Source organism: Lolium rigidum, chromosome 6 (genome assembly GCF_022539505.1).
Source record: "Lolium rigidum isolate FL_2022 chromosome 6, APGP_CSIRO_Lrig_0.1, whole genome shotgun sequence".
Taxonomy (NCBI): Eukaryota; Viridiplantae; Streptophyta; class Magnoliopsida; order Poales; family Poaceae; genus Lolium; species Lolium rigidum.
Window position 1 is genome coordinate 153,081,738 of NC_061513.1, and position 19,785 is coordinate 153,101,522.

At 42.7% G+C, this 19,785-nt stretch overlaps 2 protein-coding genes and 2 long non-coding RNA genes across 8 annotated transcripts; 1 reads left to right on the top strand and 3 right to left on the bottom strand.

Annotated features, from left to right (window-relative positions):
* The first annotated feature begins 3,874 nt into the window (after positions 1-3,874).
* LOC124661432 (transcription initiation factor TFIID subunit 7-like) lies at positions 3,875-7,755 on the top strand. The gene is made up of 5 exons (XM_047199287.1): positions 3,875-4,106; positions 6,551-6,684; positions 6,754-6,873; positions 6,972-7,032; positions 7,437-7,755. Exons 1-5 carry the CDS (start codon positions 3,980-3,982, stop codon positions 7,586-7,588), a joined length of 594 nt encoding a protein of 197 aa, XP_047055243.1. The 5' UTR covers positions 3,875-3,979; the 3' UTR covers positions 7,589-7,755.
* A 727-nt stretch (positions 7,756-8,482) lies between these two features.
* On the bottom strand, positions 8,483-11,387 carry LOC124666747. 3 transcript variants are annotated; one of them, XR_006991015.1, is made up of 3 exons: positions 10,897-11,387; positions 9,284-9,365; positions 8,483-8,692 (listed from the first exon to the last, which is right to left on the bottom strand). It is a non-coding gene; the product is annotated as an uncharacterized LOC124666747 (long non-coding RNA). The 3 variants fall into 3 exon arrangements; XR_006991017.1 differs by having other exon boundaries at positions 9,284-9,448; XR_006991016.1 differs by lacking the exon at positions 10,897-11,387 and adding an exon at positions 9,743-9,794.
* Positions 11,388-12,488: 1,101 nt separating this feature from the next.
* On the bottom strand, positions 12,489-12,704 carry LOC124662155. Its single transcript, XR_006990365.1, has 2 exons — positions 12,646-12,704; positions 12,489-12,565 (listed from the first exon to the last, which is right to left on the bottom strand). It is a non-coding gene; the product is annotated as an uncharacterized LOC124662155 (long non-coding RNA).
* A 3,564-nt stretch (positions 12,705-16,268) lies between these two features.
* LOC124665487 (transcription factor GTE10-like) lies at positions 16,269-19,235 on the bottom strand. 3 transcript variants are annotated; one of them, XR_006990581.1, is made up of 4 exons: positions 18,549-19,235; positions 16,957-17,014; positions 16,795-16,861; positions 16,269-16,669 (listed from the first exon to the last, which is right to left on the bottom strand). XR_006990581.1 is itself a non-coding variant. In XM_047202897.1 (3 exons), the coding sequence occupies exons 1-2, from the start codon at positions 19,173-19,175 to the stop codon at positions 16,973-16,975; spliced, it is 669 nt and encodes a 222-aa protein (XP_047058853.1). In that variant the 5' UTR covers positions 19,176-19,235; the 3' UTR covers positions 16,270-16,861; positions 16,957-16,972. The 3 variants fall into 3 exon arrangements, 2 of the variants coding, with proteins under 2 accessions (XP_047058853.1, XP_047058854.1); XM_047202897.1 differs by having other exon boundaries at positions 16,270-16,861; XM_047202898.1 differs by having other exon boundaries at positions 16,271-16,861; positions 16,957-17,011.
* Between the last annotated feature and the right edge of the window lie 550 nt (positions 19,236-19,785).

A 19,785-nucleotide genomic window follows, 5' to 3' on the forward strand; every position in this document is an offset into this window, starting at 1 on the left:
AAGTTCAAAGAGTTGAATACGATAAGATTAGATCTTCCGTAACGATGCTTATAGTCTATGTGGATTTTTCTAGTAATCGCTACATATTTCTTTTATGAGATATGCTAGTAGGATGGCAAAATACATTACTTAACAGAAGTGTGTGTTAAAGGTGTATACAAGATACAACCAAGAGTTTTGCTGGTCCGTGGAATATTAGATAGGTATACGAACTTCAATTGGATGAAGTGAGTATTGCGGAGTTGGAATCTTCACGGGATGAAATAGTCAAAGAGTTTTTGATTTCATCAGAAACGATGAAGATGCTTGAATTTGCAAGAAATTAAGTGGGAGCGCTGAGTCATATTTGTAATACTTTATGTAGATGACATATCGTTGATTATAAATGATGTAATTATATACTTGATGTGAATAAAAGGTTTCATTGAGAATTAACTTCAATGAAAGGATATGGACTGAAACATATTTAGTGTCAATATCTATGAAGATAGATTGAAACACATAATAAGTTTAAGTCAAAGTACATAGAATGGATATTGAAGTAGTTCAATATAGAAATATTAAGAAGGTGTTCTTTTCATGTGAAGGTTTAACAAGACTTGAGTGTATCTGACACTCAATGAGTAAGACCACATGAGTGATTTTAGATCACGATTAATATGTACACAATCAGATATCCTGTGCTCTAAAGTGTTATGAGCATGTACCATAATGATTCATGTGATGATCATTGGACGACAGTAAGAATATCCTTGAGTACTTTAGAAGAACCAAAGATATATATAGTTTTGTATGGGGTAATGACAAACAAATCGCTGTAAGGTGTTGCACCGATATTAGTTTGGTCACATATAAAAATAAATTTCAAATCTCAATTAGGCTAAGTGTTGTTTAAAAGGTAGCACAATGCTAGATTTAGAAGAGTTCTAAATATTGTGACGGATTCTACAAACGAAGGCAGAGTATGTCATTGTTTTGATAATGACTGAGGATGTTAAGTCGAAAAGTTCTTTGAGAACTTGGTGTAGTTCCGATAGTGTCAGAACTTTGAAGCTATATTGTATGTGACAATATTAGTGACATATTTCAGACCGCGGAATTAAGTTTTCACCAGAAGACCAAACATATTTAATGCCGACTCATTTGAAAATGAGTGATGCGTGAAGATGCAAATGAATTGCAAAATACATACGTTTCTGAGCATGTCAGATCCGTTGACTAAAACCTCTCCCATGAGCAAAACATGATAAAGCACCAGAAGGCCAAGGTGTTATATCTTTACAAATGTAAACTAGATTATTGACTCTAGTGCAAGTGGGAGACTGTTGAAGATATGCCCAAGAGGCAATAATAAAATGGTTATTATAATATATCTTTGTGTTTATGATAAATGTTTGCATACCATGCTATAATTGTATTAATCGAACATTGATACATGTGTGTTATGTAAACAACAAGGAGTCCCTAGTAAGCCTCTTGTATAACTAGCTTGTTGATTAGTAGATGATCATGGTTCCGAGATCATGAACATTGGATGTTATTAATAACAAGGTTATGTCATTGGATGAATGATATAATGGACACACACCCAAATAAGTGTAGCATAAGATCACGTCATTAAGTTCAGTTTGCTATAAGCTTTCGATACATAGTTACCTAGTCCTTCGACCATGAGATCATGTAAATCACTTATACCGAAAGGGTACTTTGATTACATCAAACGCCACTGCGTAAATGGGTGGTTATAAAGGTGGGATTAAGTATTCAGAAAGTATGAGTTGAGGCATATGGATCAAGAGTGGGATTTGTCCATCCCGATGACGGATAGATATACTCTGGGCCCTCTCGGTGGAATATCGTCTAATTAGCTTGCAAGCATGTGACTGGTTCACAAGAGATGATATGCCACGGTACGAGTAAAGAGTACTTGTCGGTGACGAGGTTGAACAAGGTATCGTGATACCGATGATCGAACCTCGGACAAGTAAAATATCGCGTGACAAAGGGAATCGGTATCGTATGTAAATGGTTCAATCGATCACTAAGTTATCGTTGAATATGTGGGAGCAATTATGGATCTCCAGATCCCGCTATTGGTTAGAGAGAAGTCTCAACCATGTCTGCATAGTTCACGAACCGTAGGGTGACACACTTAAGGTTTGATATCGTTTTAAGTAGATATGGAATATGGAATGGAGTTCGAATTTTGTTCGGAGTCTCGGATGGGATCCAGGACATCACGAGGAGGTCCGGAATGGTCCGGAGAATAAGATTCCTATATGGGAAGTCATTTTCCGGGGTTCGGAAAAAGTCCGGTGTTTTGACCGGAGCTTCTAGAAGGTTTTGGAAGGACCGGAATAGTCCGGAATATTGTGAAAGGTTCCGGAAGTGTCCGGGATGACCCGAGCTGTCTAAGGAAGTCCGGAGGGTTCCATAATAGGTGTATCCATGTTTTCCTTAAGGGTTAAGAAGTTTCCCCAAAAGCAGATTCGGATTTGGCAAAAGAGTCCTAGTTCTAGTAGGTTTCGGCTAACAGAAACCTACCGGAACTCTCCCAAACTTTGGGGACAGGTCTTGGACGACCCAAGGACCTTTTCCACCTATAAAAGGAGGGCAAGGGGAGCCCCAAGAGGTGCACAAGTCGCAGCCCTTGCCCCCTCTCCCCAAACCCTAGCCACCCATTCCTCCTCCTCCCTCTTGCACGGCTACGGCGAAGCCCTGCCGGAGATCTCCACCACCACCACGCCGTCGTGCTGGCGGGATTCCGAGGAGGATCTACTACATCCGCTGCCCGCTGGAACGGGGAGAAGGACGTCGTCATCAACACCGAACGTGTGACCGAGTACGGAGGTGCTGCCCGACCGTGGCACCGTCAAGATCTTCTACGCGCTTTTGAAAGCGGCAAGTGATCGACTACGGCAACAACGAGATCTAATCTCGTAGGCTTTGGAAATCTTCGAGGGTTAGTCTCATGATTTTCTCGTTGCTACCATCTTCTAGATTGGATCTTGGCTTGTTATTCGTTCTTGCGGTAGGAAATTTTTTGTTTTCTATGCTACGAATCCCATCACGTCCGGCTCTCGATCTGACTGGGGTGTTGGCGATGGGATCGACGAGCGGGAGAAATCCAGATCGGTTGGCCGGTCTCGATGGTGGCGACGCCTCTTCGTGTCGTCTTCCTCCTTGGGGTGCCATCTTGGTTTGTCTTTTCCCTCCCCCTTCCGCTACCTCCCCGGGTGAAAGCCCATATCTTTGATTGGGCCGCGGTGGCGCTGGTGGTGTTGTTGTCCTTGCTGAAGACGCTACCTTGGGCGAGAAAGAGGGGTATGCGGTCGATGGTGGTGTGAGGTGTCCAGTGGGCGGTGTTGCGAGCGGTTGGTAGCGCCCACTTCTTATTCGGCTTCCCATGCAGCTTCTTCTGTGAGGCGGGCGACTTGACAATGGTGAGGCTCTCTTCATGATGTGGGCTAGCAATGTCTAGCCGTACATGGTGGTCTTCCTTGGATCTCGGCTGCATTTCTCATCCAGGCTCAGGGGGAGCGATGCCATCGGCCGACGGTACATCGTCCTACGAGCCAGGACGAGAAGGCAGGGAGCCTTCTTCGACGATGGACTGGATGAGGTTTGCGATTTCCCTTGGCGGGTCGGTTTTTTTTTAGAGAATTCGAAAGAACCGTCGAAACATGGAGGCACAAAACTCATGTGTTTTGGGCCAAATCCAGCCTATTTGAGCCCCCGTTTACGCCGCGAAGCTCACATGCTGACGGGCCAGGCCCATAACCATCCTGCCTCGTCAGTCAAGCTGGCCCACTACTCAGCGTCGTGCATCCACCAAGAGTCGGTAAAATTGTCAAAAAAAAAAAAAAATAGTCGGTAAAGGGCGGAAGAGGGAGCTCTTCCAGGATAAACAGAACACGGGGCGAGCCATCCTCTGAACTTTCCTGTGTCGGAATCTTGGGAGTGAGCTTGGATTGCCCTGATGGAGGAGCAGTTCATCCTCCGGGTGCCCCCATCCGTGGCGGAGCAGATCGAGCGTCTCATGAACGAATCCGCCGCCGGCTCATCCTCCAACCCCGAGGACGCCTCCCTCGACCTCTCCTTCTCAGGTGCCCCCTCTCCCTCCTCTGCGCTCCGCGAATTCTACTCTCTGTTTCCGCGGGAAATTGTTGTAACAGCGGGTTTGAGGGGCCGTAGAGATGGGTATTTGTCCGAGAATCTCCCTGCAACAGCGCCGGCAATTCTTTGGAGAATTCGCTGGCAGCATGCCTGTAGGCTAGGGTGTCAAGGTGGGATCCCAGTGGGATGTCATTTTGTACTATGTAGTTCAAATTTTGATGTCAAAATTTGTACTAGAAAAATCAAATTATACTACAAGTGGGACAAAAGTGGGATCCCACTTGACACCCTTACTGTAGGCTGTTTGATGAAATGCGCAAGCCAGGCACAGTGAAGATTACTGAGTGGCCTTTTCGAGATGGCTGGCTCTTCCGTAGTTCGAGCCCCTGAATACCACGGCATGTTGAGCTAAAATACATCTCAAGGATGAACTCTAGATAGGTGCACTCACAATGCCACAAGTTGAAGGGTTGGAGTTAGAGGTGTAAAGGTTGGATTCAGACACAAATTTGGACTAGTCGGGACTTGGTTGTGTAGGAATGATCTGGATGTGTTGAGGTCCTCAAGAGAAGACACCAAGTGAATGTGACAAAGGGTTTTATGTACTGGGTGGAAAGCAAAATAGTTTTCCTTGGCCACACAAGGGTTTTAGTTAGTGAGTTGCTAATTGGTTTTACCTCTAGACTAGAAGGTTTTTGCTTTGAGGTAGCTTAAGACAATCTTCTAGCAAGCAGATCAAGGCAATTCATCTTATCAAATAGATCAAGGAAATTCTTGCTTTACCATTTAGAATTTTTTTTTGTTCCCCCTGATTTTTGCACTCTAGACGGTTAAACAAGGTTGCAAAAGTTGGGGTGTTACAGTTTGTGTCGTTCTAGGTTTCCTGCTATGGTTGTTACGCGCTTTCGAGACCCTGTGCCCTTCCGTCGCGCCATTGTTGGCTGGTGGTTGGGCAAGGCGGGTGCTTGTAGTGTGCTAGTTTGGGTGTGCGTTGTAAGCTGGAAGGCACCATTTGTTCGGTTTTCGGTCTGGTTTCCCTCATAAACTGGACCATGGTTTTCTCGTGTAAACTTAATACAATGACGCGCAGCGGGTTCTCGAAAAACTAGCGAGAGATTTTGTGAAAGCAACCTTTGTATATTGTCCAAGAGATTTAAATGGTGTAGCGGACGAGGTAGCAAAGCATGCTAATGTTGCAGGTCATGCTAGATGGATAGATGATCCTCCTCATTTTATTCTTGCTAAACTTGTATCAGACTTAACTATTATTAAGTAAAATAAAGGTTGTTTCCCAGTGTAAAAAAAAACTACCACGAGCAGCATAGTGTTATATATCATCATTAAAAAAAGAGAGCATAAAACAGCTTGCTGAAATTTCAGCTGAAAAAGAACATTAAGGCCCGTCCCAACGCCCCCCTCGGCGGCGGCGGCCACACACCGGCCAAGGGAGGCGGAGGAGGGAGGTCTCCAGCGGCGCCTGCTGCGATGCCTGGATGGCCGCCTCGAGGCCAATCCATCAGGCGCGCTCCTCGGCCTCGGAGATGGCCATGGCGCGCGCCAGGGCCTCCTCTTCCATGGGCTCATAGTCAGCGTCATCGTCCTCCGGCGGGTCCACGAAGGCGCCCTGCACGTAGACCTCCGGCGAGAATTCGGCACCTAAGGGAGCGGGTGCACAGAAGGGGCAACTGAAACATGGATAAAGTGCAACCATGATTAAGGGTGTGTCTATTCATGCCCTACATTTGCAAACAAGAGGTTGCAATATGTAGATAGCAGGTTCCACAGCTGCTACCGTGCCATTAATACAGTACATTTCAGTTTGCCTGCTCACACGGGTTAATAGATGCTCCAAGTAGCCCTGTGGCATAAAACTTTACACCATCTTCGTAGTTTAACAGTTGCTCAATTCTGGGTTTTGCCCTGCCTGCGGACGCTGGACGAGATATGGTGTCAATGGCTCCCGATTACTGTTAGATGGACAAAATATGTGCAGACAGCCTAATCGACCAGACAACACTAACTTGATATGAAAAATTCACTCAATTAATGTCTGTGTTCATATTTCCCTATTCACAAGCTGCCCAGATTGCATTTATTGGCTCAGATATGTTTAACCTGCCTTATATCTGTACAATGCCATGAAACCAGCCAGTATTACTAATAAAAAAGATACTTGAGTTCATTAATATGAATCTAAAGAGATTAGGCCTTTTCATGAACCGTGGTGGCATGTCAAGCTCTTAGTAATTAGTATACGACTTCAGATGCTGATAAATTAACTCATGTCCAACTTTCGATGTAGCATTTTCTATGTGCTCAGTCTGTTGATTTTTGAGAGTACAACTTAAATCATTACTCTATAATTGTTATATTAGGAACTGAACTTTATTAATCCTTATTGCTTTCTGGATTGATGGTATTTTTCCTCCTATAGAGGATGGAAGGAGTGGCACATTTATGATTGGCAACCAGAGCTTCCCTGCATCTCTATTGGATCTCCCAGCCGTTGTGGAGTCATACAAGACATATGATGATTCATTTTTAGTTAAAACTGCTGACATTGGTCAGGTAAAGCTGAGGATTTGTGTGTACCATTACTTAATTTTTAGGCCTTATAATCAAATTGAACTGATACAGATGGTAATGGTAAGACAAGAAGATGATCCTGCTCCAGAAGGAGTTGAATACAAGCATGGACTTACTCCTCCAATGAGGGATGCACGCAGGCGACGTTATCGCAGAGAACCTGACCTGAGTGTATATGAATTGGCTACCCTTCATCTGTATTGTTTCCCATGTTGATGAAAATACACCGTTAATCAGGGCCTTAATTCTTGTGTGCACTCTTTTTGCAGGCAGATCTTGTTAACCGAGTTGAGAACGATCTTATAAGTATTATGCAAGGAGTATCTGTCAGTATCCTTTTTGTCCGTGTGATTTGTGAAATGCTCGTGATTTGTGAAATGCATTGCCCTATTACAATGAAAAAAAATGGAAAGTAATTTTGTTTACTTATGTACTGTTTGGCTGGCAGATTTGTACTTCTAATGGCTCATCAACTTACAAAACTGCTTGCCCTGTAACTTAAAGATAATGTTGTGAATCTCGTAAGCATGCCATTAGGTCTTGCAACCTAACCTTCGAAACTTGGCATGTCTTTAGTTAAAAGGTCAACAATGAGTCATAGGTTTTGTAGAAATCTGCTACTTGGCTATCATGACTGCATTGCATTCATTTGTCGAACCATCATAAAAAGTGTATCATCTCAGTCGTCCTCATGCCAGTCCATCTAAGTATGAAGTTCTTTAACTTGTTTGTAGACCAGAATACGAGTGTAGTAGGAGCTGGTGAAGGCAGTGATCCCAAGAAAGCTGCACCAGCTCGTGCACCCGAGCCTGAAGCTCAAGAGCCTGCTGCAAATGGCGAAGAAGCTGAGCCCGATAGGACCGACTCTGATGAATCAGATAACTGAAGTCGACCAGGATATACAGTGCCGCTCCAATTGGCTGAGCAAACATAGTGGATTTAGCGATTCAGATGAACACAATGTGTATGCATCTCTACCAACAAAGAGCTCATGCTTGTTGCCCTAGGGCCTGCTATTTACCATCTCAGTAATAATAGTGTGACTTAGCATTATGGTAGAAGAGTATATGTATACTCACTTGTGGTGCCTCGGTCCTTGTAGTTCTAACCTTACTTGTAACTGGAAAAAAAAATGGCATTAGATCTACACTAGCTGATCCACGATTCTAACACAACTATGAATCGCGATGCAAATTGGCTGCAACTATGAATCGCAATGCAAAACCAAAAAATTTATCCACCACATTGCGTAACTAAACATGCTTGCCTTCACCATGCCTATGTGGTTTTGCTATTGGCATACTCTTCATTTTTATTTACCCTACGTTCTGGGTTTAGTTAAGGTCAAAGAATACAGGATAAATGTGAACAGGGGGGAATACATACTTTCTTTTGGGGAATACATTGTCCATCCGTGACTCATATTCATGGGCTTCAAGAACTAATCTCTCGTTGACCTCATTTGGATTGAACGTAAAAAAAAATGGCACCATATGTACTTCTAAGCGTGAACTAAGATATTGGTGGACACTGCAAATATTACATTCAACTAGATTTAGATGTGCGCCTTGGCGCACGGTCCCGTAAAATTCGTTCCAATTTACATTTTATATATCGATGATAAAAATCAGGCACGGAAATGATAATAGTTTTGATAAATCAAACCGAATCACAAACGGAGTAGCAAATGCTTATTGACAAAGCCCATACAAAGCTTATGATGATTGTATTTTCGCCAGGTCAACATATTTGACAGCTTTTACACATGAAGAATCACCGCTGTTTCATAGTTCTTTTGACTTTATTACAAACACCAAAGGTACAGAGAAGATCACTCCGCTGGTAGCGCAGAGGTGTTAAACAGAACAGTCACACAAACTTAGATATATTCGCATAGCTCAAGATGGAATTCATCCTTTGAAACGCCAAGTTCTTCTAGTATAAGATTGAGTAATATTCAAAAAGGGATCTTGATTATCCTCTGAGTTTCCTACAGCAGGAAGTATGTGTGTAAATATTCAAAACAACCCTAACCATGTTTTTGTTCAAAGTTTTGTACTGTAAATTGTAGAGAAAAGCAAAAAAGTCATGTACTGGTGTAATTGCCGCAATATGTAAGTAACATAAGTCCAAGCAGTAGATAGAGAATGAAGTTTAAATGATCTATAAACAGATCTTGAGTAGTAACCATAATTCTAGTAGCACAATTTGACCAGAAAACAAAATGTGATGAACCTACGATTGGTTTTCTACTATAACCAACAAAGACATGCAACTACACCAAAATATGTTACTGAGTAGACGATTGAGTTTTAACATGGGCTTAACCTTATAAGACAAGCTCATGTGAAGTCAAACTATTTACTAACTCCTCATCTTTAGGAATGGAAAACATAGATATAGTAAATGGAGGTATATTCATTAGTGCACAGTGAAAATTAGTTAGTTGCAATAAATAAAGTTTTTACATCTAAGACAACAGCATTAGTACATGTGAGAAATGTTGGCTAGGCAAGTGAGTGTTCATATAATAGGGTAAGAACAAGTTAATCTAGGAAGTAATGCGCTCTTAAGGGTTTACCTGAGCAAGGGTCCATAACTGATCCCTGACAGTGTAGCTCAGGTGGGTACAATCGCTCCCTTTATTGAAATGGATGATTAGCCTGTAGCATTAAGAATAACTTAAACATAGCTGATGTATGCAATACACCTAATCTGGCCATGAGAGAAGCAAGATAACATCTTCCTGGAAAATCGTATGCATAATTAGGCAGGTATGAAATCAGCTAGACACAACAGTAATGATGTGTGACAAAGCCTGAATCTAGCAAAAGTTAAAGGTTACGACAACTATGAAATCATGATGTGTAACTGAGTAAATAAATCAAGATAAGATGGTGTACTATACAAATAGCTCATTTAAGGCAACCATAAATAAAACATATTTATTGCATCATTGTCACTAAAATTGCAAACTTGGACACTGAATTTCTATATCGAAAAATCAAACAACAAATACACTTTGTGACCCGGTCCCAACCTTGTCCGGATTGCCTACAACAAAGAGTACATATAGTTTCAGCCATGGTTTTAAAAGCCTCGCTCGTCAAGCCCCCCCCCCTCCGCTTTGCAAAAAGGGCCGCTTTAGGCGCCTAGGTGTCCAAAGCGCCCGCCTAGGCGTCCTTAAGGCGCCAAAGCACCCTCCCTCCTTAAGGGGCCAAGGCATCGCTTTGTAAACCATGGTTTCAGGACCAGTTTTTTTTTAATTCTTGGGCGTAACCTGGTAAATGAAGTGATGCAATGAAAAGTAGTCTATAAGTAAGCATAGCTGAAAGAAGAATCAAAGCTATTTTGTTTAGTTGATACATCGTATCAAGCTCCAAGCATCCAAATGCTTGTCTACAATGTTACAATTGTCTCTGTGTTTTTCTATAAAAGGAGAGGGATATATTCAACACATGAATAGCTAGCCATCTCTTTAATCCATCTACAAACTGGTAAGTGGTTCTTCAATACAAAGCCACTACTTTATAAGCCAATATATACAGTTTGGGATTTTACTCAGCCCATACCTCCTTTGCAAGTGAAATCTTCAAAGGAGGAACCAATCTTTATAAAAGGCAACTACCCAGACATATCAAATTATAACATTTACTAAATAATATAAGTCAGCAAGAGATTTATCTGTAGAGCACTAATTCTTCTAGCAAATAATACATTTATGTTTGTCCCCATTTAGAGAAAATAGAATTTTGTCCCCATTTAGAGAAAATAGAATATGTTGGATAATTTCTCAGGTCAAACTCTAAGGTGTCAGGAAAAATTAACCAAAGAGTCTTAGCAATATCACATTCAAAAAATAGATGATTCACACTTTCAAACTCGAAATATAACATACATGTGTTATCATTAACAGTTTGCCGAATAGCCAAGTTATCTCTGTTAAAAAACTTATTATGAAACAACATCCAATGAACAGGGTATTCACTATGCATCTTTTTATTTGGAAGTGAATATACTAAGTAAGAATCCCTAGGATTTCCATCTATAAAAAATTAACAGAATATAATTACCAAATAACACATATATCGTGCGTCCAACCTTTTGCATATGCACATGAGGAGTACAAAAGGAAAGAGAATATGGAGTAATCGAGCAAGCAAGCTTGAGCAAGTAAAGAAAGTAGTAGCAAACCTTCATTTTCAAGTAAACTTCAGATGACCACATGTTATTGGCTTCTTCGATTACAGATATGCATCAGAGTATGTTTTTAGAGACTACAAGCCTCCTCCTAAATCTTTCACCGTGTTTCAGATTTGAGACACATGGCTCTGCACTTTTTAGAACATAGTGTTCGTTATCTACATTAAAAAAAGGAATCAGGAGTAAGGGACCAACATTTTCTGTACATATAGAGGAATAGAGCATGTCAATTGGTCAAAGCTGTCAAACAACGAAGCAGTTGTATTTAATTTTTTAAGGAACCGCTAAAGATAAATGTACTCAAAGATATTCAATAGTTCAAATGTGACACTGGATTTAATAGCGAGGCTAGTGAAAAATGGATCAGCAGTGAGTTCACAGAGTAAAACTCTTGGTAGGTGAATAAATCTATCAACTATTGTCTCTACTCTTGATGTAGTTGCCTAAATTAAGTGTCAAAATAAATTACCTTAGAAGTGATCACCCAGAGTTGAAAAAAGTAGGAGAAGAAGAGTGGTTGGGTGAGGCGCTCAATCCCTGTTTGGAGCACAAAACTATTGAGATAGGAGGTGGGGCGTCTGTACCAGCAAGCTTGACAGTTGTGAAAGAGTGTGTGTGCATGGTTTACTTCCTTGCATGGCCTCCATTGCAGTTGGTTGTCCAGGATTCAAATATGTATGGCTTGAGACTAATGGCAGATTATATTGAACACCCTAAGGATCACCCATTATTTTCTATCTCATCATGACATTAGGCTGTGAAAGAGAAGGACATCAAGATTTCTCGTGTTTGCTCCACTAATGTCCTCAAGATTCTGATTTGCTAATATACATAGAAAACAGTATTGGTGTCTGATCATAGATAGTATGTCTGTTCATTTTCGTTGGCATCATAATTAAGTAAATTTACATAACCAAACTCCAACAAATATATTTGTAATAACCTACTAAAACATCAGAAATGGCTGTCCAAATAGTACCCTGAAACATGCCTCACCTTGCATACACACAACAACGGCGGTCATTCTCCTTGAAAATAAAAGATGCATAGCTAGTGTTTACAAAGTGAGGGCAACATCAGCAGTAATAATTGCACCTACAATACATTAATTAATTAATAAAATAAAACTAAGTTAGCTAGCTGAAGCAAAAATAATGCAAGTGTGGCCACCAATCCAGTTGTTTCCTCATGGATAAGAACATACACTGAAAGATTATTATGGCCTCTAAAACTAAATTATTTCGTTGATGTCACCTGAAAGTTACAACATGATAACACCTACCATTTCTCCATATTCAGGACAGCAAATTATCCAACCTATGATACAGGGTTAGGCAATATATACTGAAAGATAAACTCAATTGTGCATATCTAAATTACCAGCTCTTATATACATAAATATAGAAACAACGCATTGCTTCAAGGACATGAATTTTGACGTTCTTTGTGTAAAGCAAATTTTTATTTAGCTGTACCTGACAATACTTGCCCTTTCCCTCAGATTCACGTCTTACAAATTACTCGTAATTATATAAACAAGAACCATTGCAAAAGACATCTTAACTTTCTTCCATGTCATTGTGTCGGGCTGATTCCGGATAAGAAGATAACACACGGTAACACACGCTTACAACTTCATCAAGTAAAAGAAGGTAGATAACTGCAAGAAAATTCTAGATGAGCAATTTGGTGATGCCAAAATAAGATTGATAACAAAATGATTCAGAAAGAAGAACCGACATGAATGCAAAGCGAGGAAGGAGGCCTTTACCTTGGTCTGAACGTGACTCACAGTCGGACCAGCGCAAGTGCCACAAGGATGGTCAACACCTGCTATCTATCACCATTGGAATTCATATTGGTAGGACCATAGCCTGAAATATGAATAAAAGAACATTAATAAGTGCAATGTACTACAATTGACAGAGAATGAAAGAACAGAGCAACACTCAACACCATATCATATTTTGTAGTGATGTAAGATACATCCAAGAAAAAGAAGAGATTAAACCAATACCTTAACTGCATATCAAGATGAGGAGGTGACGCATGGAAAACACGACACGACGCAGATGAACCTGAAATACATAAATAAAACTGCAGTTTGTAGTTTTGTATATGGATTTAATCTCACCAAGCGCAGAACATGTGGGCACTAACCGGACAGAAGAAAGACTATTATAAAAAATTGAAAGGCCATACCTGAATAGATGATCCGATTGGTAACCACATCTGAAGCGAAACATGTGCAATAACTACATGATAAATTATCTGAAAAGAAGGGTGCCATACTCTGTTTAACTTTCATTCTTGATGCGTTCAGCATATATGATAAAATTGGATCAGAACATATGTAAGGGAAATACCTTCCATAGTCTTCTCATCATGGTTCTCATACCTGCATGTAGCTATACCATGTAGCTATACGATTTGTAACAATAGCAGCAAATGACAAGTCTAATTTGGCCGTCAAGGAAAAGAGCAGCAGTCTGTATTATGAGTTTGTGACTGGCCCGAGTCAAGCTATTTGCTAAATCAGTACATTGAGGATCAGACCAAATCACAACCTCAAAGCTTGTTAATCCCGACAAGTACATCCATTCCCATTGAGGCAAACATCAATGAAACAGAACTTGCAGAAACATTTTGTAGGAGCAGCTGAATCAAGCAAGGGCCAAAGAGTCAAACCTGAAATAAAAATGGAGGCGACGATTGCCCAGTTAAGCAACCCAATCAAGCAAGGGCCAAAGAGGCAAACATAGCTGCAGCAAAAATTGTAGAAGCATCTAATAATTTCATCGCCTGGTCAGGGATTAAGAACACACTTTTTCTGTAGAAGTACAAAAATGCCATTAATAATTTGGTTATGGTTTGTGGCATTAAGAGAATCACAACCCACATAATTTGTTCTTAGTATACTAATAGTAGAAGAAGAAAAGGCAAATACCATAATTGTTGGAAAGTCCATATCTGTACCCCCTGATTTTGCATATATACACCAAACACCACATGGCAATGCTTCAGGACCTAGGCAATATAACAAAGCATATTCAACACATCCAAAAGAGATCAAAGCCAGATCGCACATATAAAATCAAAGGAGAGTAGGGGAGAGAATGGACAGACTAACATTGCACCCTCAGATCCGATGCAAACATCTATCCACTACCAAAGTAGTTTCTGAGAAAATAATTTATCCATCAAGGTATTCATAAGAAAAGAGAAGTTAGCATTTACAATCCGAAATACAATAAACATCAAGATTCCATACCTGATTATTGCAGATCTATATTCATTTGTTGGCTCCTCTTCGACCTCCCTCACCATTTCTTCATTCTCTTCCCATCTCCCTCTAGCAGTAACAAATCATCCAAACAACAACTGAAGGGAAAAAATCAAGAAAAAGTAGAGTGAGGGAGAGAGAGGGGATCGCTTGGGTATGGCCCGTTTCTGCTGGAGAAAAAAAGATTGAGAGAAAGAGATGCCCATACTGATTTGGATTTGTTGCTGCGCTGTATATCTGTTTGCTCCTGAACGCAGTTGTGACCACTGACCTCTGCCTCTCTGCTCTCCTCCTCTCTCTCCCACATCAGCCGCCAGGCCCATGGCGTACCGCTGCTGCTCGCCCAGAGCAGGACGAGTGGGAGGCCCTGCCCCTCCTGCCGAGCTGCTCAGCCCTTGGTGCTGCGGCACGCTGCGATGGTGACGAGGACAATACGGACGTCGTCCGCCCCTGCTTCCTCCGTGCGTCCACCACCGATGCTCACGCGCCTCCGCACGAACGCATCCGGTTCGTGGCCACCATCCCCGACCTCTGCATCGAGAAGAGGCGGCGAATCGGGAGCGGGGATTGGGGAGAGGAGGAGAGGTGGCTCAAGCTGGGGCTCGAGGTGGGAGGTTGGAGGCAGCCGCGAGCGATTGGCAGAGGGGATCGTGACGGAATTGGGGGAGGAGCACACACGCAGGGATTGGAGGAGAGACGGCTAGGGTTTCCTCCGCTGGATCCTCGTGTTATACACCCATGAGAGATGTGCTCGCTTCCTACACGCGTGACCCACACTGCAATCACCCAAGCAGCTGACAACATGGACCAGCTAGAAGAAGGGCCCAAACGCAGTGGCAGACGGGTAGATTCTTGCCGTTCCATGTCTTGATCTAGTGAATCTTACCCAGAATGAACGGATGAGATGCTTCAGTTGACTACATCGTGTGGTTGAGATGCTCAAATCGCTGTGAGTTCCCCTATGGGGGGCATCAATTATACCTTTAGATGCAAACAGACTTATTACAATCCTGCGGTCGATGTTACATTGCCTCTCCAAAACCTGGTACCCCTATATACCCAAATATGGTGATGTCAAAGTTTCTTTTGTCCCCTTCCCTTAGGAGTGAGTGTAGATGAACTGCCATTCGCTCTTTTCACCAACCAATCTTTAGAGGAAATCTAGTGCAGTTAACAACATAAATTCTAGCCACAAAATCATAGTTACTGAACAGCTTCATAGTTCCTTGCACCTCTTCAGTATCAGAAGTCTAACTTTAACATAGCAGGAAACATAATAGCCTTCGGGTATATTTCAAATGCCACAGTACAGTGAATCAAACAACCAAAACGACACATATGTGTACTTCTCATATCCATCCACTAATATAAAAAGGCAGAGAGAGTCCCATCCAAACAATCTACACCGTTCAGATGCATAGATCCAACGTTTGAGGTTGTTCCAATGATGAGTTGTCTGCCAACATGAATTGGCGAATTCCCAACCCCACTATCAGTTCAGTTACAATGCACGCACACCACGACCCCGGAAGTTCCTCCTCCATGGCAGTCCCCCTGCTCTCCCCTTCGTCGCAGTCGGGACTCATGAGGACCACCGTCGCTGCCGTCAGCTCACTAATTTCTCTCCTTCCCTGAATCACGCTCGTACACCCAGTAATCCTTGTAGAGCAATTCTGATCCTTGCATGTCCGGATTCAATCCCTATGACGCCTACTTCCCTTCTGCTCCGGTCTCCTCTGCTTCCAGCGAGGCTCCGACACTTGGACAGCCTTATTCCCCACTCACCTGGACGCCGACGCCATCCCCCACCTCACGCGGACGCAGCTACAACCCCCCATCTCGCACGCCAGGATTCCGCCGCCCCGAGGAACGCCGCGTCGTTTCCGTGTCATCACACTCTGCCCTCGCCCCGACGACACCCTGACCCACGCTTCTATTGCCGTCCGTGCTCAGGTCAGGGGTCGGCAAATGGGCAAGGGTGCCCTCAACGTGACACAGCCGTGTCAGTCACCCGCGTACAGATAAGGGGCGGCACCCGCACTGTCCTGCCGCCATCTCCGTCGGCAGCATGCGTTTCAAAGGTCCAATGTAAATGGTGAAGCTATGCAGTATGGGAGCAGGTGATGACGTGATGTAGCTTTGCTGATTACCCTTTTTAATTTTATACACTATGAAATTCTTACATAGCTTTGTTGTCAGTTCAGATACAATAATTTCTGATGAGTGCTGCATGTTGCAACTTCATACAGATAATCAACTTCGTATGTTCACCGTGTAGAGGATTAAAGGGTTTGCATTGCCAACCTTTAGTTGAAGCATAGCTTGATACTGCAAATGCTGCAACATGAAGTATCCTCATCAAGCTGTCACCCAGTATTGTATTTAACAGAGAACTGTACGGAATACAAAGGACAAGCCTCCAGTGCAAAGTACCCTTAAGGCGAAAAGTTAAACTGTTATGAAAAATAGCACCTTGTCCTCCTACATAAGCAATTGATTAGTTTACCAATTGCTCTAGAAATTCTGAACAAAATAATAACCATCAGGTGCTCCAATAGCTAACAGCAACAAACATCTTGTAACACATCACCAGAATGAGCACCAACATCTTTATTCCAGTTCCTACGTCTGCGCCTCATCATATATCTTTCTCCCTGGTGCTCTCTTTTCTCACTGCAGAAAAATAAGATGATGCTGAGCAGTGACGACGAAGGTACGAGTATGAAAAATGTGAATAGAGATGCAGTGAAATAATAACAGTTTGTTACCTCACCCAATATCGACTTATGTGTTGTGCCGATCCTTGTCACCTTGCATGTGCACCTGCTGGACAAACAATATTAACTGATATGAAGAACCCAATCCACAAACAGTCATCGAACAACAACATCAGAATTGATTTAGCAATATTACCAAAAACAACACAGGGAGAACATCACATATGTGACATACTCAGTTCCATTTTTTCTCATATTTTTCTTATAACTAAACATATGGTATTGTTATGAACCAAATAAACACATAACCATCCAATTATACTTAAAGCAATTCCCAGTGCATAGTTCATAGCTAGATGGTGAAACAATATCATCTAGCTATGTTCAATCAGATAATAAAGGAGGATGCTCAACCATCATCCTGGGTAATGTTCATCAGAGCATAACATACATAGTCAGCACTCCACTTATCACATGCATTTTAAATTATCTGATTGATATATTTTACTATGTTGCTCTATATAACTGATAACCTCTTTGGAGCAATGTTTGCGTACCAATCTAGCATAATCACTAATGCAGGTCACATCAAACAGAAAAAACTCCATCCCATGGCTCAGACCTAAAAAAACATGGGCGATATGCAATATTACAGTGGACAATGGATATGTTTGGTTTGAGCCACAACCAGCCCCACCAAGGCATGACCAAAAAAATTGCAAGTTGTTGTTTGGTTTGTAACCATTGTACTATCCAAATATTTGGCAAAATAGATCCCTGTTTGGTTTGCACAAACTGATTTGGTAAACATAGTATGTCTTCAAACTATTTGACAAGTCAATTACCTAAATATGAAAAGATATGTAAGATGCAGGCAAAAACAAAATCAACAAAGGAATAACATTCGATTGCTTCAGGTGGAATTTGGTACGCACTAATCATGTGATGACCCACCGATTAATCACATGAAGAACAAAAAATCGACACGCTGGCTGCATGCAGTACATGGCAACAAAAAAGTAGAAATATACATGGGACCCACCAACAAAGGGGGCAAGTTGGCATGCCAACATGTTGGTGGAGGTTCTCCGCACCCTTGACTCGCCCGTGATTTGACGCGAATAACACCAGCACATGGGCGGCTGGCTGGGCAAGGCAGCAGTCCAAACGGCCACCAAATTGAGGGGCCACCCTATTTTCTGGTAAGGTAAGCTTTGGCTGGAATCCAAACAGACCTAATATTTCGATAGTGTACGCCACTTCCACAGCAGGGGGGGGGGGGCAGTAGAGGACCTGCACTATCCAATGAGCTACGGGGAAATCAAATATGCTCCAATCTTCCAACTCTTTATCAGAGTGTTCAATTTGTGATCCACGGGTTAAGGGCCAAGATAGACTGCATCCAATCTGGTTCATCACGGTAAATCTAATAGGTGAAATCCCAGAAAGGCGTTCCGTCTACTTCTACCTTTCCTAAACTCATAAAATATTCAATATGCTTGAACAAGATCGTTAAACAGCATTGCAAGAAGATAGTTCAATTAGGATAAGATCGTTACCAAAGCATTACGAAACTGTGTTGCAATATAAACATGTTCGGCAGTTCAGAATCATAAGGGGCACCAGATGGACACGGTAATTACCTGCTGCATGGCACCCAAGAGAACCAGCCGCTCGAGCTTGTCAAGAGTTGCCTCGTCCGCCTTTTCGAAATCCACCTGAACCCTCCCATTCGCCTCCTGAAGCCACGCGTTTATGTCCTTCATAATAATGACTGCTCTCCTCTGCAAGCCCTCCGACAGCCGTGGCAGCTCATTCTTGAGCTTCATCCTACGGTCGGTGATTGATGGCGGCGATGGGAGCACTTGTTCAATGGAGGCCCACCCTGACTCGAAGATTTCAGAGAGCTCGGCTGCGCTCTCATACACATCATCGCCCTTGTCGTTGTAGACCATGGCATTGTGGAAGGTAAGTCTCACATCTCTGGCAAATGAGTGCAGGTCCATATAGCGATTGCCTTCAAGGCGGCAGCTGACAGTGCCAAGATCCATGGCATCGGGTATGTCAGAGTAGTAGTCACTCAGGCCAAGGCTGAGCGGATCCACCGGCTTGGCGAAAACCCACCCGTCCTCGTGTTGCAGCAACTTGTCCAGCAGCATGCGGATGCGCTCCAGGGGGTCGGCAAGGTCGGCACCGGCATGGCACTTGGTTTTCTTGGGGAGAATCGGCGAGGGTGGTGAAGGCGATTCGCGAAGCCTTCGGGGCAGCATAGGGCCAAGAGGGTTTTTGTGATTCAGTTTTGGGGCAATTTTAAACGGCGAATGTGGCAATCTTTATAGCCCTGCAAAATGGGTCGATTTGGTTACTTACAATGGCAAGATTCACTCCCTAGCAAAATATATTAGTGAAATATCATCGCTTGGCCATATGCAGCATATAAAGGTCGGAATTCTCTTCGACTTTGTTAACTCCAACACATCCACAGTTAAGTATGGCAATTTCATTTCCGAAGAAAGAAGTAAATCATATACGTACCTCTTTTTTCTGCTCTCGTTTCTTCCTTTTCAGAAGCACATCACCGCAAATTCTTCTATTTCTGCTCGCATTGCCTCGCTACCTGAATTAGGAAAACTAGGGTTTAGAAGGGGATTTGACCTGGAAGCGAGAGAAAGATAAGGGGCGTCGCGGGGAAGAATCAGCCGCAGCTCGGATTGCCGGCGGTGCTAGGCTAAGGGGCTGTTTGGTTCAGGGGATAGGTTTAGGGGGGCCTCGTCGACCCTCCCAGGCCACCCCAACCTCCGCTGACCAAGGAAATGCGAGGCAGGAGGGAGCTACCTGCCGCTGCCGTTCAGAAAAGATCCGCCACCGCCGCCGCCTCTG